Genomic DNA, 18,942 nt, shown 5'->3' on the forward strand with positions numbered 1-18,942 from the left:
GCAGGATTCTTTGCTTCATGCATAAGACAGCACTGATAGCTTTATTCCTTGTCAGCTAGCTTAAGAGAAAGGGGGGGAAGAGCGCATCAGTTGTTTCGGCAATATGCCGAGCGAAAGAATGATGAACAGTAAGTTTAAAATTGTCTGGCAGTCACGCTCGATTCTTAGATTTTTGTTTTGCGCTGCGAGCTGCAGTTTTAGGAGGTCGACAACATCCACGGGATTACACAAGATGCAGTCGCCAGTCATTACTACGAGCAGTCTATATCTCATTCACGATTAACAATAGGTGCACATGGAAGCGACTTAATGCAACTTCTCATCACGCCATACACATCAGGCGTTACTCACACATGCAAATGGTTGCCAGTTAGCACGTACTACCCGCGCCTGGTCTGAGACAGTCGCGCAGGGATGAGGAAAGTTGACTTAGCTCTGGGATGTTTAGCTTTCAGGTGTCGCACAGGGGAAATTGCGGTACCGTTTTGAAGGCATCGTCAATTGAGGAAGAATACGTACCAAACTTTTGACTTGGGTCAGAAGTGTGGTATGTGGTCTGATCATCCTTTTGCATGCATATTAGTATCACTTTCCTTATAAACAAAACGCGAAACTACAACATGCGTTTAAGATGCATGATTTACGACAACCTGACTTCAGCCTTACTTCAACCTGACAGCAACCTGACTTCAGGACACTGACCTCGCCTTTTTTCAAAAGTATGAGAAGTATAAACGGCAGGTACTCCTATGTTTCATAACTACAGCCAGGTTGAACACTTGTGAATGATTCCTTTAAAAGTTGGATCTTCAATCTTTTAGAGATTGACCTCCTTGACCTGACCTAGGTCACTAATCTTGGTAAATCAAACCTTAAAATTGGGGAAAAGGATGCCAAATTGATAGATTAACCTGCTCTAAAATTCCGTGTCGCTGCGCGTGTCCATTGTTGACCTGTGCTCGAAAAATTCCTTGGGGAAGTCCACTGCCCCCTGGCGGAACGCGGGTCAAGGCACGATGTTCTGTAATACAAACGTGATTTCTGACTCCGGTTATGGTAAAGCGACCTTATAGTTTGCAGAGAGTAGGTGCCTTATAAGAGTAGTGGGAGTTGTGCAGAGCCGATTGGTTTGAGCATGGTGTGCACATGTAGAGGCCCTGATGCCAAATTTTGTTCAATCTGGGAGGCTTCTGATCCCACGACCCTTATGAAATTTCCGGCCACGACAACTAATGCATGAAGTGCGTGATAAACGTACTTGGAATTTTTGAAAAAACTATTGAATTGAAAAATTGGATACTTTTAAACAGCGCAAAATGCGCTATGCAGGGATCTAGGGCATAGTTTTCGTTGGCTTAATATACAATTTTGCACTCAAGAAAAAGTGTAAAAAAATGCTTTTGATAAAGGAGACGTGGCCTGGTTATGCAAGAGGGGGTACAAAGTAGCACCGTCATAAGCCAATAAAGGCACTGCGGGGTTATGAAAAGATAACACAGAAAAAAAATATTCTCGTAAGTGCGGCTGAAGGAATGTAAATCAACAATGCTACTTAGAAGCGCGATTGGGGAAGGGAATCACCACCACCACCACCGGGGAAGGGAATCACCACCACCACCACCGGGGAAGGGAATCACCACCACGACCACCGGGAAAGGGAATCACCACCACCACCACCGGCGAAAGGAATTACCACCACCACCACCAGCGAAGGGAATCACCACCACCACCACCGGGGAAGGGAATCACCACCACCACCACCGGGGAAGGGAATCACCACCACCACCACCGGGGAAGGGAATCACCACCACCACCACCGGGGAAGGGACAACTGGGGGCAGTCGTCATGCGGAGCATGATGATCGTAAACGCAACGTTGCTGTCCATTTTTCACTTTTGTGTAATGAACGGCATCCTGAAAAATTATGCCAGGGACGAATCCAGGAAAGACAAAGCGTTATTAGCGTACTAGCTGCTACTGTTGTGTGCTTATGTGTACATAACAAACGCCTCCAACACTTTCCCTTACTTGTGCAGCCTACGGTGAGCATGACTCTGGATATGCGGAATGATGTGGCAAGTGTTTTTATTGCCGTTCCCTTGCAAATTCCTCACGGCTATGAATGAGCTGTGAAGATGTGGTATTAATAGCTGTTCTCGCCTAGGCTTCGAATATGCCATGGAGATGAAACACTGCTACTAAGCAAGTGCAAACGTTTAAGTTTTTGACCCCTCCTTCATTGGGAGAACGACTGGTAGCGAGATGCACACGGTTCGAAAAGCAGAAGACGACAAACAACCAAAAATACGCACTCTGTTAGAAGATTTATATAGATGATAGAAGCCCTGCGCTTCGCCGGGTAACTTCAGAGGTGATCAGAGTAGGCCTGTTACTTATGAATATATATATATATATATATATATATATATACATACTTCTATATATATATATATATATATATATATATACATACTTCTATATATATATATATATATATATACATACATATATACTTCTCGAGTGACTATATCATCGTTGGCATGTCATCAATCGCGAATCTCGGAGAAGCAAGTCTACTTTCGAATACATGAATAATGTTCCTCGCTACTGCACTGAACAGGTCACGCAATTTTTAACCTGAAGAGTAGAGTCAAATGGATCCTACGCAAATCCCTAGAGTGAAAACTGGTTCAACACAAATATAGCTCATTCTATCGTCTTGTTGCGTGATGCCTGTTAATGCTGGCTTTTAGCGTCAGTACAAAATCCGTCTGTTTTCTACGTGCCCAATCTGAGTCACTCACACACGGCGTCCGAACACACATGGATTCGATGGCTGGCGATGGTCAGTGCATCCAATGAAAGCCCACTTTTTGACTTTTGACACTGTCTTCTTACAAGCACTCATTACTTGCGCTCCTACTGGAGAATGAGCGCTGGATATCAGCGCTGAAACGTTTGCATCAATTATGGACTGCTTGAATCAAGAATAGGAATCAATAACCAGCAACCATGGTTACTATTGCTTTTCAATCAAATGGACCAGTTATACTGCACACATCAGTGTACTGCATTGCTCACCTCCAAATACACCTCAATGCGATAATATTACCATCGACATGTTTATATGCATTTAACAAAGTTGGTAATGCCTTGATCAATATTAAGAATCTTGCAAGCGAAATGGACGTGGACGAGTAACAGCAATGCGTTTAGGCTCAGTGCTTCATTTGGGACCTAAATGAGAAAGTCCATGTTCTTGCATTAAGGCTCCAATTATACGCAGCGGCATTCCATTATCACACTGGGTGCCGTTTAAAACTAACTTCGTTAATCATGGAACGCATTTATCAAGACGTTCCGCTAACTGCTATGTCAATTAAGCCGATGTCTAAAACTGCAGCTCCAAGTTTGATCTTGTGTTTTCATGCTGAAGGCTCACTTTGGTGCTTTAGCGTTGTGGAAATAAGGCATCCCTCAGTGACGTCACTGTGGCCCAGCCGCGAAGCAGCAGAAGCTATCCGCAAGCCCGTGGTAGCCTCTATTTGTGAGTGATGATATTTGATGCAGTACAAAAATATATACTTTGAAACGTAAACAAGCCTGAGAGTCCGTTGCGGGGGCTCTTGTGAGCGGAGACGTCTGGCACCTGGATGACGGTAACACTTGCAGTTTGTTACATACTACTAACCATTTCAAATGCAGCTTTGCAGGGAGGTGTCTTATATCAAAAGCAGTTTCCAAGGTGTTGTTAACATTTGCATGCGTACATTTGAACGTGCAGCCTGTATGGACAAATGGTTTAGCGTACTAGCCACCGCAACGTAGGAATGGGATCACGCTAGCCTATTTAGGTAAGTTAACTGATGCTTAAACGTGCCAAGTACATTATTTCAGGGCACTAAAGCCGCGCTACGAGATTAGCTAAGCGATAATATTAAACGAATAATAAGCTGTATGATAGCGTCAGCCTCAGGGCGACGTTTTACAACTGACTGGACGTGAGCGGCCCTAAGTTTCATGTTACATACAGTAGGTCTATCAGTGTGCGTTAGACGCCTCCACGAAATGTACTCCCAGTCTCCGACACAATCCGGCCCGTGCAGTTTGGGATGTCACCAAATCGGCGACCCGCCTTTTTCGAAATTCGGGGACCTGGTCCCTCTCTCTCCGTTCTTGTGTACATTTTGCGAGACTATCTACAAGCTAATCCGCATTCAAATTTGAGTATCCGAAGCCTCATTGAATGATGTAGCATGAAACCTTTCAAGGACATCTTGATGGCCGTTGACCTGTTTCCAGCGTGGAGTTAAGAGCAGAAGAGCAGCAGACGTTTCGTCCAAGCAAATCTTTAGTGCTGTGTGACGTATCAGTGCACTGGGGGCTAAGGCTGAAATTGCTGCTGCTGCCCCTGCTGTAATAATAACTATCTACGCAGGCATGAACGGCATGACAAAATCATTATATCTCACGCCAGGTCAATGAAATTTGTTGTTCTTCTATACTCGGTTGGTGCATTGCCTGAGAAACTATTTCAGAAATGTATGGCATCGTTTAGCACTCCATTGTCGCTACACATCGTGCGATTCCCTAGACATGGCCTATGCTAGACTCCATGGCGCAACTTTGACTCGTCATATGTCAGCAACCTTACAAGGTACATCTAATTTGTTATGCCAAAAGATCAAGTGTTCAATCGCAGATAGCTATGCAACGTTTGGCGCGGCTAGGCCGGTGATATTGTAGAAAATACCTCAGGAGAGCAGGGCAAATTGGCCCCGTCGCCTAAACGCATGATAACGCAGGTGTCGTGATCACCGACGGTCGATGGTAATGCGTTCAGCTTCCGTTCGTTCATTTGTTGCAGGCGAAAAAGTTGAGCAATGGTAACAGACAGAAGGCAGGCGCCCGAATAAACAGATGCATATATATATATATATATATATATATATATATATATATATATATATATATACATCATGCAATATGATGAGTGGAGAATGCGTCAGTTGAGAACACACGTTTCGCGCAAGACGTTTCGCGCGTTTCAGGCGCGTTTGACTGGATTTTCAGGGAAAACCTCCAAGAACTCTGCCACCTCCATCGGGAAATCCTCTATGCGCCCCTGGAATCAACCATAGTGCCACCTAGGATGACGTAACTTGCCGTTTTGGTGGAGGATCATGCCGCACTTAACCTTACATATTCGTGAGAGTTTGATTTAGGTTTGGTGGAACTTTCTCCATCGGCTTATGAGGGTACTTTATAAACGAACAGATGCATAGCAATTAAGCTAGACGTTTTTGCCATCAACAAAGTGCATATGGGTTTTTCTGGAGCAGGTGCACGTAATGCCAGATGTTATGGCGCACTTAAGAAGTATCTTATTTGCTATATGGTAGACAAATAGCTGTTAGGTAGAGGTGGTTCTCATTTTAATGGACACTGACGGATGATGATGAAGATAAAAGGAAGGGTACATTAAAAAACGGACTTGCCTCTCCAAGATTTCTGGCCCATCGACTGAGAAAATGCCAACGATAGTGCAGCCGAACGAGAAGCGTCAGTGAAACAGGTATACTTAAAGTCACCTCTGCAGTTGCCTGACAGAGAGGAAGGCCTATATTATCTACGTTACTTTTTGAACAGAGTGCGTCTTTCTCTCTGTTTGCCGTCTGTTTTTGCAGTAATAAACAGGAGGGTGGCTACAGTTTAGAGTTTTCAGACTTTTGAAAACAGGCGAGGTCAGTGTCTTAAAGTCAGGTCCATTGTTGTTATTGTCGTAAATCATGCAGCTTTAATGCATTTTATAGCTTTGCGGCTTGTTCATAAGGAGCGCGGTACCAATACGCATGCAGAACTATCAGACCATAGGACACATGATCTTGCCCAGGTCATGACCTTCGTCTACACGTGCCTTCTAATAGCATATGCTAGCCCCACAATAGGCAGTTTTTTGGTAACGTTGGACGAATAATTCCAATACACAATGATACAAATACTCATCGCTGAGACATAATTATAAAACATGACTTTATTCTAGGTCATGTGAGTACATACAAATTTATGTGAAAACATCCAAGGTCAATGACCTATATTTTCGGCAGCAAAGACGCTAGATCAACATGTGCGACGCCATTAACCACCTCCCTATTGTGTTTGTTTAGCTGATGTGTAATTTTATGTGACGACGTGCCTGTGATTAGTGTGCTATAATTGCATAAGCAAGCGTCCAGTGGACTAATTATAATGTACCAAACAGCTATGCGATCCTAAGTGCTTATAGATGTAAAGCAAGCTAGTTTTTACTTGAGAGCTTTGCGCTAGTCGCATAGACACGCTAGCACTTGTTTATCCGGATGCTTGATAAATTTGACGTTTCTTGAACTAAGGCAATCATGTGTCCCGAATTCTTTCATCTCACAGCTGCAGCTAATGAAACAGGCTTAGTAAAATGGACATGGTGAAATGCATCGCCCTTCTAGGCTATAGGTAGGCCAATTTTGTACGCTGACCTAATCATACACAACCTGTGCGGCGCAACATAACGGAATGGGCTCTCCATAGTTTTTACGCTTGTTTTCATGCCCTCAATATCCGCCTGACGTGCAACATAGGTTTTTGTTCTATCTGTCGGAATGACCATTTTTGAAACTTCGTGCCGTCTGGTGGCCTGACATTTGACCTAAAGTCAAAAGTTTGGGACGTATTCTTCCTCAACTGACAATACCTTCAAAACCGTAGAGTTATTTTCTTCACGTGGCATCTGGAAGCCGAGCATCCCAGGGCTGGTTAATGCGTGCTGACTGGCAATCATTTACAGGTGTGAGTGACACCTAATGCGTATTGCATGATGGAAAGTTGCATTAAGTCGTTTCAATGTACAGCTTTTATTAATCGTTAATGAGATATAGACTGCACGTGGTAATGTTTGGCGACTGTACCTTGTGTAATCCCTTGAATATTGTTGACCTAACACGGTGGTTCGATGCGTAAAACAAAATTCAAAACTCGAGCATGGCTGCCAGACGGTTTTAAATTAAGTGCTCATCACCGCCCCGATCGGCATGTAGCCGAAATAATCATGCATTTTTCTCTCCTTTCTCTTAAGTTATTCGACGGAAAAAAACTATCAGTACAGTGTTACTAGAAGCAGAGCATCCTGCCTGCCCTCATCGGTGTTCTGTGGGTCAACATGACATCGCGTGTTTTGCTACTTGGGTGCAGCTGAAGCTACAAACAACCAGTTGACAATTTAATTCTTCGACCGCCATGTCTCCGAATACGAAGCAAGGAATAAAATAACATCAGCGCATTTTCACAGATGGCACCGTGCTTTGAGATATTACATTGCACAAACGTGACATTGTGAACGTGAACTGTGTAGCTGTTAGTACACTTGTTGCTACGACGGATGGCACAAATTGCCTCCAGTTGGCTCATTCTAGACGTATTTAAGACGGTGGTTCAGTGCCGCATCATCAGAACCTTGCCAGCAGCCAGCGCAAGCAACTTCCGTCGCTATGTTCCGTCTTGGTCTCTTGGTCCTGTGCTTGGTCGTGGCCGCCACGGCTAATCCCACTACCGAGCGAGCAGCAGGACACACGCACCAGTCTCTGGCAGATGTGTTTAATGCCATGAACACCGACGGCGGCGATTGCGTATCCACGGAGGAACTCAACACGTATACCGCCACCCTGGATGAAGACAAAGCAGCAATCGAATCGGATGTCGAAGCGTTGGTCCACGACGCCTCCCGACGCAAGTAAGGCGGATACAGCGTCACCGGCGGAGTGGCGAGTCTGCGACTTTCTGGTCACCGAACGACTCCATCAGGAATCAGAAGACTTTTCGGGGGGGAATAAATGCCTCAAGAAAGGGCAACGTCTTTTACTACCTAGAAAAACCATCGTCGGATACTGTGTAACATGAACTTTTTATCAGGTGGCCAACAGGAACAGAGGACCCGTTGCGTTTCGGAACAAGTTCTTAGCATACGAAATAAAGGTGTCAATACAGGCCTGTTTTTTCCCACATAATTTTGAAAGTTTCGCATCCGTTCATCCTCAGGGAAAGACTCACCATCGATATTTTTGAAGGGAAGGTATAGTCTAACCTCTGCCAGTGACGTGCTCCCAGAACTGTGGTGATATAGACATGAGGATGTAACGTGACGTTCGTCACAAGCAGCGTTCACATCTCGCAAGTAAGTATCCCTCTTTCAAGCCCGCAAACTCTGGTGTAATTCTGTACCGCCAATCTGCACATCCAACTTCCACCAAAGACAATGATCCGCGGTAGAACGCGTTGGCGGAAGCATCAGATATGATGAAATATGCTCTCTTCTGGACATTGGTATGCTTTTAAGGGGAAAAGACGGCTCGAGACAAACAACTTCTCCGTTTAGTTATATGCCGCTCAAAATGCCTTTGTATGGTGACGTCACCGCACCCTGCACAAAATTGTTTGAGTTCGAACTGACGGCCGTTATTGTCTGGGATTATGCTCACGAACGTCAGATTTGACTGCCTCGACGATGATGCTGTTTAACCTTATTCGCCACATAGCTCGTGGCGTGGCAGGATTTGAAGGACCTTTTTATGACGTCATTGATGCCTGGGTCACCCAGGAGTAGTGGCCCCGAAATAGTTCGCATATCTTTGCAAACGTTTAGATTTGAAACTAGAGTTACTTAGGCCTGAAAAAGGGCGGGGCTGTGAACTGCACCGAGTGATCTTCAAGATGGCTATGACAAAGTAACACTCCAAACAAACGTGGAATGCTTCCTTTGAGCGCAACATAATTAGAAATATGTTGCATTACACTGTGAACAATTCGTCTTCCTTTCAGAGACGATACGCTGTCACGGAAAGTATGCTCAGCGATTAAAGCCTTGCCTGGAAGTGTTACGTTAGCATTGTTTTCGGGGTTATCACCACGCATTGCCCTGAACATCGGTAAAATATTACCTGCCCACCTGACCACCTCAGCACTCGGCCTACCACTCTGCCTAGATGGGAAAAGGCCATACAAGTCCTGCACTGCGGTGTTTGTGAGAAGATGTCTTACAAAAAAATGTTGGGTGCACCATCACGTCCTAACCATGCAAAGCCCGCCCCAACACGTACAGAGGCGAGACAAAACATAGCGCCCTGGAGTGCTTTACCGAGCGCATAACACGGGCCGAAAGCAGATAAAAGACACTATTCAACGACCACCTCAGTTATGCACATCACGCGGAAATCGTCGACACAAGTCGGCTAAAAATATCCGTATTGCAGGTATAGAAAGATTGGCTGACTTTAAAATCGCAAAATCAATTCTAAACACATCTCGGAAGCATGTCCTTTTAAAGCGTACGTCATTAGACACCGTCTCATAACGCAAGTTCTCTCCAGCAGAGTTGGTCAATGTAATACGGGCGGAGGGCATTGTGAGATGCATATTTTAACATGTCTTTCTGCCCGACCTATGCAATCTGGGTGAAGATGTTGCCTTACGTAGCTGTTTAGTGTATTCACGCAAAATATGATGCACATAGATAAGACATCAATAACAGTCGTGTTCTTCGCAGAAAATCCAGAAAAGCCAGACATGTGTTGATGCATCGGCATTACATTTTTTCGAAAACAACAGGAGAAATAAATTGAAAATTGCAATGGTGAAGCTGCTGCTTTTGCTGGGAAAGGCATGTTGCCGAAAAGCGAGGCATTTATGCGAGAAATAAGGTTTTTACTGCTTTTTCTAAGCCATTGCCTTATGTGCATGTTCTGCCACAAAAAGTTGACGACCAGACCTGAACGTGCAGGATTCAGCATGGTCGACAATGCGAAGGTTGTTAGCATCTTTAGGCCCGCAAGCTGGCAAGCGTTTGCTTCATGAGTGACGTCAGACGCGTAACGCGCGATGCGAAGTCACATCAATTTGTCTCCACGTACGTATATCGTTAATCGCTAATGCAATATGGATTGCTCGCAATAACGGCTGGACGTTGCTCGTTGTGTAGTCCCGCAATGTTGGTGGCCTCTTAAAGTGTGGTCGCTGCTAAAACATAATCCTTAAAAAACTGAACATGAATGGCGGGAAATTTTGGACCATCTACACAGGCATGAACAACATGGCCAAATCAGTGTCATGATTTGGCACAAATCATCGGTTCAGATCGGACGATTCCCTAGAAATGGCCTTCGCTGACAGCCATGGCGTGACTTCGACCTGTCATATGTCAGTAGCCTAACAAAGTACATCTAATTTTTGTGCCAAAAAGCAAGTACTCGATTGCCTACAGCTATGCAAAGTTTGGCGCGGCTACGCCGAATATATTGTAGAGAATTTTTGGGGGGGAGAAGGGGGCAAATTGACCCCGTCGCCCGAGCGCGTGATAACGCACGTGCCGTGATCGCCGGCGGTCAGTGGTATTGCATTCGGCTTCCGTTCATTCATTTGTTGTGGGAGAAAAAGTCGAGCCATGGAAGCAGTCAGAACGTTTCTTCGCGGCTCTTTGCGTGAATGAATTGAGAAGGACTTATGGAGATATCTCGCACCTGAAAATATGCTGCGAGAAGAATAAATTGAGAAGGACTTATAGAGATATCTCGCAACTGAAAATATTCTGCGAGAAGCTCATGAGCATGCAGACAACTACATTCTTACAACAATAAAGCAAGCACCTGCGGAAAACGGCAGCATTTTTCAAGGAATGTGTTTCAGCAGGTTTCCAGAGTACATCAGAAGTAATGCAGCGGTGTTGGTAAGTGCCCACATATAGTGTGAATTTGGCGTTGGCAGTATGGGCCAGAGCGGTTTTCTTGAAGCGTCCGGAACACACAGCGAAGCCCAATTTTCAATGGGTGAAGAGCGGCATTCGGAGGACATTTTTACATTTGGAAAGCATACACACACTATGCCCTCACATAGTGGACCCTGGAGTCTCTTTTCATTCTTCTCCCTCGTATCAAACCTATGCTTATAACAGGTATGCGAATATATACATATATATATATATATATATATATATATATATATATAATACAACATAATGGTGGATACGTCAGAATGCGTAAGTCGAAAACACACGTTTCATAAAACGTTTCGCGCGTTTGAGGCGCGTTTAACTGGGTATTCAGGGAACTCCAAAAACTCTGCCACCTTCATCGGCAAATCCTGAATACGACCCTGGAATCATCCGTGGTGTCAAGCAGAATGTGGTAGCTTGCCGGTTTGCCAAAGGACAATGCCGCCCTCCACTTTACCACGGTAGCCACCTTAAATGTTCGTGAGAGTTTGATTTAGGTTTGTTTAAACTCTCTCCATCAGTTTATGATGGTATTTTAAAAACGAAAAGATACTGAGTAGATAGGCTAGACGGCTTTTGCCATCAACAAAGTACTTATTAATTTTTCTGAAGTAGCTACACCTAATGCTGGGATGTCATGGTATGCTTTAGCATTATCTTATGTGGTACATCGCAGAGGAGCAGCCGTTATGTAGAGGTGGTTTTCCCTTCTATGGAAAATGACGGATGATGATGACGATCATATATGACATCATGCAACAAGACGATATAATGAGCAATATTTGTGTTGAAACAGTTTTCACTCTAGATATTTGTGTGGGATCCACTTGACTCTGTTCTTAAGGTTCAAAATTACGTGAGTTGTTCGGTGCATTAGCGAGGAACATTATTCACATAGATAAGACAGAAGCGTCAGCCTTATTCTTCGGAAAAACCAGGAGAGTGGGGGTGTAGTAAGGTTGATATTTCGGCAACATTCCTTTAGCGAAACAATAGCAGAAGTGAGCCTATGAGCTTTTAAAACACTTCTTCACCTTCCTCTTCTGCTATCGTTTCACTGGAGGCATGTTGCCGAAATATCAACCTAGCTTTATCTGCATTCTCCTGGCTTTTCCGAGGAATGAGGCTAATACTACTGTCTTATCTATCCCTAAGGCTCTGATCTCTCGAGTATAAGCCCAAACCCTTCGGCGGAAGTAAAGAATTCGGCGCTCCGCCGTTAGTGAGCTATGTTTTACTTCACCCTCTTCTGTGGATGTTAACGCGCCGAGAGACGTGTAGTCACAACAAATGACAATGCGCATACTTGGTACTGTTTGCATAAGCTCTACTTGTGAGCCCTCAAAACATTCCAATTAATTATTAAAAAGAGTGCTCCACATTTGAGAGAGGGTTTGGACTGAAATAGCCGTCTTGAAGATGATCCGGTGCAGTTCACAGTCCTGCCCTTCTTAAAACATAAGCCCCTCTAGGTTTTGTAGATAAACACCTGCGAAGATATGCATATTTTTGGGAAGACTTTTTCGAGGTCACTCAGGCATCCATGATGACATAATAATGTCATTAAAATCCTGTCATTGCGTTCGTCATGCGGCGATCAAGGCCAATGCAAATATCATGGTCGAGCTGTTCATATCTGAACTAAAGAGAGCTAGAGACACAAAACTCACAGGGTGTGTTGGCTTGTACGTTACCTCACTGGTGTCACAATTTGAGGTTCCTAGGTCATGATCCTTGAGGCAAATAAGGCCAAACAAGGTCGAACTTCAGATTTGTATACAAGTGCTCCATGAATCTAGATATCCGTTGTGAGCAAAAGGTCAGTGGTGCCCATTCGAGGTCGGTGGCTTTGATTGACCTTCCGAAGGCCATGATGGCTAACATTATATAAGGCTGCTTCGAGCTTTGCATTGATTAAGCATGAAATAATACGCTAGGCGGTACGTTTCGAAACGGCTCTTGGCCTAGTTTATTTTAGGTCAGTCACCTATTCTGACTTCAAGAAGTCCGTGGAAGATGTATTGAAGAAATTGTCTTCGCTGAATCCATGGCCCGACTTTGGCCTGCCATAGGTCAGCGACCTTACAAGGTGCACCTAAATTTCAGCCACCAAACGATCCGTCATTCAAATGTCTACGGTCATGCAAAATTTGACGTAGCCGCGCCATTCGGAAACCATTCCGAAAAAAAATGTTTGGGAGGGGTCAAATTGACCCCCACCCAAATGCGCGTTGTCCAAAAACACTAGCCACCATTGCGTTTCACTTGGGCGGCAGCAAATTTTTTCCTACGGAGCCCGTTTAGTCGCAACTGGGCTGTTGGAGCAGCGTTTGTTTGCTGGTGTAACTTCACTCTTGTGAGTTCGCTTGTAAGTTCACTTGTAAGTTCACTCGATGGTATGGCAAGTCTCTGGCATTCGACTGCAGTAGCAATCACCCCAAATGCACCATTCATGGCGCATCGTGACACTAACACCAGTAAATGCGCTGCCGCCGGTCAGTAATCCGGACCTTCCGAGGTGCCCTGGGATTTATTTACAGCCCATGCAAGCCATTCGGCAGCATCCAATGCTCCCGCAATGTAATCAGGCTATGAACTCCCCCCCTCCCCCCTTCCCCCCCCCCCCCCCCTATCGAGCAATGCAGAGCGAGCGCATCAGGGCTCCGTTTATGGCGGCCCCCAGCGGCCCACGCGCCCGTTTTTCGCCGGGTACCGGGTCCACCCGACCATCGGGTGATTAACCTCGTCGCCATCGACGCCGCGTCGTTATCTGGGCCCGCGGGACTGGCGAGCACCTAATGAATCCAATGTGCTGCCTCTGAGTGCGCCGGAAGCATCGAATTGATGGTCGGATTATGCCGCACGGCCTGGCGGCGGCGGCCAACGCGTCGGAAAATCGAACGACCGTTGGTGGAGGTGCTCAAATGGAAATGCCGCGAGGCTCGGTGGCTGTGGCGGGAGGCTTTTCGTCAGCGGAAGAAATTGGTCTGTCCGGCGGCGTCAGGGCACCGGACAATGCCTGAAGGCGATTTGGAGAAGGTTTCAACGCGCCCGGAAGTATGATTGGGCGATGCGGTGTTTTCGCATAGCACGCCTGGTTATTGACGCGTTTTGACATAGTGGAAGCCAGCTCAGCATCCCGGCGCTGGTTCTGACGCCTCTCGATGTAGGGGTAACGAGGAACAGTCACATGCCGACATCGGCTATGCAAAGCTGGAAAACTGTTCGTATCTTCGTTCCATATGTGAGGTTCTGCCAGGCCGCCACCAGTAAGTGGCAATCGCTGCAGCCACCCATATTGTAAAACCGCACGAAACCTGTGTGGACTTGAGCGTTTTCCTCTGGAATGTATGACTTTGTCAAACACTCCGTTGTCGCGTCAGAGTGACCGATTCCCGAGGAAGCGCCTTGGCAGAAAACCATGTACAAAGTTGTACAATGACTGTACAAAGTTTGGCGCGGATACGCGCCAAAATTTCTGCAGTTTGGAAGCTGTCGTCGAAAAAACTGCATATCCCCTGTCAAATCAAAAAAGGTGTCAAATCCCCTACTTGCCCAATCGCGCGTCAAATATGGGACCAAACCCGATCGGTGCCGTGTGCCGACGGTGGCTGCAAACGCAACCCATTGTTGCAGCGTGAAAGACGCGAAACTCGCACGCTGCACAAGTACCGCAACACGTGTTGAAACCCGGTCCAAAGCTGGGCAGTAAGCAATCCTGGCGCATCGCGCACAGGTTATTTCGACTCGTTAAAAGAATGGACAACCACACTGGCAAAGGGAAAATCGATACGCACAGCCACGCACGTGCGCTAGACACGAATGCAAGTCTTGACGGTTTTGGATCGTTGTTTTCAACATTGTCACATCTCGGCGAGCTGAGCAGAAGACGACGTGGAGCCGACTACGCCATGCCGTCACACGTGCCGTCTACAGCTCACTCACTCAGCGCTAGCACGCCAGACCGTTAGTGGTGCTAGATATCAACAGGGAAGCGAGTGACTTCGAGTTTTACCGAAAGCAATCCCGAGGATATCGCATCGGCGCCTAAAACGCGCAAGATCGTTTTAGGCGCCTGATTTCGCGTTTTCCTCAGGGTCGGCCCTTCAAAAGTCAGTTGCATGCCATCTTGTCCCTTTCGGGGCCCTTGGGAGAGTGAGGATCTCCATGTCAGTCAGCTGAACAAGATCACCAATATCGAGCGGTCGATTCCGAGCCAGTTCAGGCCCTGGGGCTCCTTTCTCAAGTGGGGCCAGGACCATGCCTACAAACGTTAGTCAGTAATCACTTGCATTGATCAGGTCCCTGAAAAGTAAAAACCTCATCCTGATCAGGGGATCACAGTTCCCAACAGGGACCCCATGTCGGGAACGAGTCAGGGACTCGTTTGCTGAACAGGGACAGGAGCGGGACCGCAAATGCCAAAAGCGTTGATCAGCAGTAGGTCCCTCTTGACAATGAAAGAAGACGTGAGAAATTACGTTGCAAGAGTTGGCACTCACAGTGAAACAGTGGCCTGTGTCAGTCAAAGGATTTGGTACCGATCGAGGTGTCCTCCGCACCGTTCCAATAAGGGGCCGATGGGCCGAATCGGTGTCACAGTGCCACAGTTGTTGGGCTTCCTGCGCCGGTAAGGGACCCTTCTGCATCAGTGAGAGCCGCTGCGTCGATTCAGTGCCAGATGCTCGGTCAAAGGGCCTGCCGCAGCCGGAATGGAACCGGTGTATGATGCATCCCTCTGGGGATTTTGGATCGCCAAGGGCGCATCGGTCCCCGTATCGCCAGAATAGCAGCTGCGAGGTGCCCCAGACTCGCAAACGTAAATGTTCTACATCGAAATTCGCTGTTCTGGGCAACATTTGTATGTCAGTTGTTTCGCGTAACTACGCTTGTTTTGAGTTCCCATCGAACAATTGAGGAATATGAGAATAGTTTTAGTTGAGGGAAGTCAAAATACACAATCCAGTTCTCATTCGGTGGATTTCGCTCGCATTCCACGAGGAATTCGCTGATTCAAATCATTAAATGTTAAAGTATACCGTCCCGATTTCGTGCCGTGTCAAAAACGTAAGCTTCTTCTAAACAACTCAGATATTTCAGAACATAGAAAGTGAAGGATGCACTCACGACCCGAAAGGTTGGAAAAGCGGAACGATGTGTTGGTCTGGATAAAGCCAACGAAGGCATTTGTTACACCTGTTTCCATATTTACACTGCCGTTACCTCAGTGGTGCACACACAGACCCTGTTTTGGTGTCTACACAACTGCGAGCTCAAGGATAATGACGCAAACCTATCTAGCAGTGATGTTTGCATGATCTCGGTGATAACAGACCCATAAAAGAGCGTATGTGAACCGATGCACAACAACGCGAATGGCACCATTCGCCGTCTCCCTCATACGGCGATAACAGCATTCGTACCAGGCAACACCCTGGCTCTTCGGGAGCCGTGATCCACTAAGCTGTGGATTGTGGATGTGATACACATGCCAGACGCAGCACTTCAGCGCCGAAAAGAATCTCCACTCATTGCTCTACTGCTATTTCTGCGCCCCCTCTACCCCCACCTATGGCTGTCTTTGCTTCAATAGACATGGTAAAAAGCTGTAAGTCATATGCCTGATGTCTTGAGAACTCACCTTTCATCAGTCTGCTGATTCTTCTAGAAGCACTCCAGACTTGTCTCGACATGCCGCCCCCCCCCCCCTCCACGTTCTCCCCACCAGGCAAGCCGCCGACTCCATTTGGCGGCGTCGTATGGGTATGAAAACTAGCATTCAAGAAAACATGCCGAAGTTCAGTATCCTAGCTGGAACGACTTGCAGACGAAATGAGGTAGGGGGATTAAAAGTGGCCAACTTGGGCGTTTCTCGGCTGAGAATGCCGCAGCCGTTTCGAAAAGAGCGACGATTGTTCTCTGCACTTTTATTTGACTTCAGTGTATGTGCAGAACGGGGCGCACACGGTTCATCACAAGATACACAATGGAAACAGCAGAGAACGGTATTTCATAACAGCGCCATTAAACGTTGCTTGCGCAAAAAATCAAACTTTCCAAAGCGCGCCGCCGAACACGAAACGATACTCAACGCAAGGCGACCAATAAAACCGAACACAAACAGCCTCACTGCCGGGGCCATACGCCAGCGTTCCTGCACGCGGCGCCCCCGTGACCCGACCACTGGACCCCCCCCCCCTCTCCACTCAGCGGGCGGCCTCAAGGCGAGCGATGTGTGCTTCCCGCGCGCCGGCAAACGACAAGGGTTCGGCCCCAGGCTGACGTCCAGCGCACAGCGGCGAGACCAGGCCGCGCCCGGCCCCGGCAGGAGGAGAGACGCCACCGCCACCGCCACCGCCGCGTCTCGCGCTACTGCGCCTCGGCCACCGCCGCCGCCGCCGCCACCAGCGTGTCATCCTCGCCGGCGGCCGCGTCGTCGCCGTCCTCCTCCACGTCAGCGATCAGGATCGTCTCGGCCTCGATCTTGTGCAGGTTGCGCATGTGCTTGACCATGTCGCCCTCGAAGCGCGTGCTCCAGTCGCCGCACAGCTGGCACACGTACAGGTCGGAGAGGGCGGCGCTGCTGTCGCACACGTGCCGGTCCCGGCCCGCCCAGGAGCCGAAGCAGCGGCCGCACTTGCCGCAGCGGTACATCTCGCCCGGCCGGTAGTCGCTGTCGCGCGGAATCTCGCCGTGCAGGCCGTGCTTGAGGTGCTCGTGGTTGCGCAGCTCGCGCTTGAACGGAAAGCGCGACGGACAGAGACTGCACTGCATGGGCCGCTCGTGGCAGCGCATGTGGCCGTCCAGCGTGTCGGAGCGCGCGAACTTCTTGCCGCAGACGCGGCACTGCACGCCGCCGACGCCGTGCTTGCGCCACTGGTGCATCGAGAGCTGCTTCTTGCGCGCGAAAGCGGCGCCGCAGTGCTCGCAGGCGTGGCCGGCGCTGTGCTCCACCTGGCGGTGCTCGGCCAGCGCGTGGCGGCTCACCAGCCGCTTGCCGCACGTGGGACACTCGTGCGGACACACCATCGTGTGGAACCGGTTCACGTGGCCCTGCAGGTCGACCTTGATGAACTTGCCGCAGTACTCGCAGGCGCCCGAGCGCAGGACGTGGCTGTCCGAGAGCCGCGGCCGGCCGCGCTTGCGCTTCGGCGCCGGCTCCTCCGGCTCCGGCTCGTCGTCGTCGGCCTCCTCCGGCTCGTACGGCTCGTCCAGCTCGTTCTCGTCGTCCTCGTCGGCCGCCGCCGCCTCGTCGTCGCCGTCGCCGAGCACGGCCTGGACGGGCAGCGGCCGGCCGTCGCCGGCCGCCGGCTCGTCGCCGTCGTCGCCCACCGGCGCCAGCCGCTCCGTCGCGCGGTGCCGGAAGTACTCGTGGCGCGCCAGGCCCTCGGCCGAGCTGAACACGCGCTCGCACTCGGCGCACGGGTGCGTGTCGGCGCGTGCCTCGGCCCGGCCGTCGACGCCCTCGGCCGACGCGGCGACGACGGCGCTCACCAGGCTGGCGGCGGCGCCCGGCGTCTGCGTGATCCACTCGTCGCGCCGCGAGAGGTACGCCTCCACCGTGTCCTCCTCGCGCGGCAGCGGGTCGGGCGGCCGGCCGCGGCGGCGCACCGTCGTCGCCGCCGGCCCGTCCACCACGTGCACGCCCAGCTGCCGGCGAGAGGCGCGAGGTCACGCGAGGTCACGCGGCCGCTGGATGGCAGTCGTTGGGTTAGTTATCGAGGCTTTAAAAGCCTGACGATTTCAGCCACCACGCACTGGGACAACCGACGAAACCCGAGTCAGCCAGTCAGTGGCTAGGTTGCCGGCGCCACTCAACGCGAACTACACGGTGTTGGCGAATAGCGGAGCTGTCATGCATACACATTAACTAACTAGCAACATTTCCAGTGTAGGTGACAGCGAGCATAAGCAAAAAAAAAGCAGTCAAGTGCCACCCGAGTTCAGCATCACTGCTGGCCATGAGAACGAATTCAGAGCTCGAACATCGATATGAACATCGAACCTCATCGCCACACGACTTCCAGGAACGCACCAAACGGAGTTCGTCTGACCAAGTGGCGCTCACGTTGAACAGATCCAACAAGTGTGCCCCGGGACACATGGGCGTTGGGCAGAGGGACGGAGACTTATGCTTCGCCATGAA

The 18,942-nt window shown here is 48.8% G+C and overlaps 1 protein-coding gene across 1 annotated transcript; it reads right to left on the minus strand.

Moving 5' to 3' along the window:
• Positions 1-916: 916 nt before the first annotated feature.
• LOC119114137 (zinc finger protein interacting with ribonucleoprotein K) lies at positions 917-17,999 on the minus strand. Its single transcript, XM_037238349.1, has 2 exons — positions 17,175-17,999; positions 917-991 (listed from the first exon to the last, which is right to left on the minus strand). The coding sequence occupies exons 1-2, from the start codon at positions 17,823-17,825 to the stop codon at positions 917-919; spliced, it is 726 nt and encodes a 241-aa protein (XP_037094244.1). The 5' UTR covers positions 17,826-17,999.
• Positions 18,000-18,942: the final 943 nt, after the last annotated feature.

Source organism: Pollicipes pollicipes, unplaced genomic scaffold (assembly GCF_011947565.3).
Source record: "Pollicipes pollicipes isolate AB1234 unplaced genomic scaffold, Ppol_2.1 Scaffold_7262;HRSCAF=8765_pilon_pilon_pilon, whole genome shotgun sequence".
Classification (NCBI taxonomy): domain Eukaryota; kingdom Metazoa; phylum Arthropoda; class Thecostraca; order Pollicipedomorpha; family Pollicipedidae; genus Pollicipes; species Pollicipes pollicipes.

Excerpts from the sequence above, each read along its gene's own strand:
- LOC119114137 (XM_037238349.1), bottom strand. The coding sequence starts at position 17,825 with ATGGTGTGTCCGCACGAGTGTCCCACGTGCGGCAAGCGGCTGGTGAGC. Across the intron at positions 992-17,174 it reads CGGCGGCGGCGGTGGCCGAG|GGGGCAGTGGACTTCCCCAA; the intron begins GCGCAGTAGCGC and ends GCGTTCCGCCAG.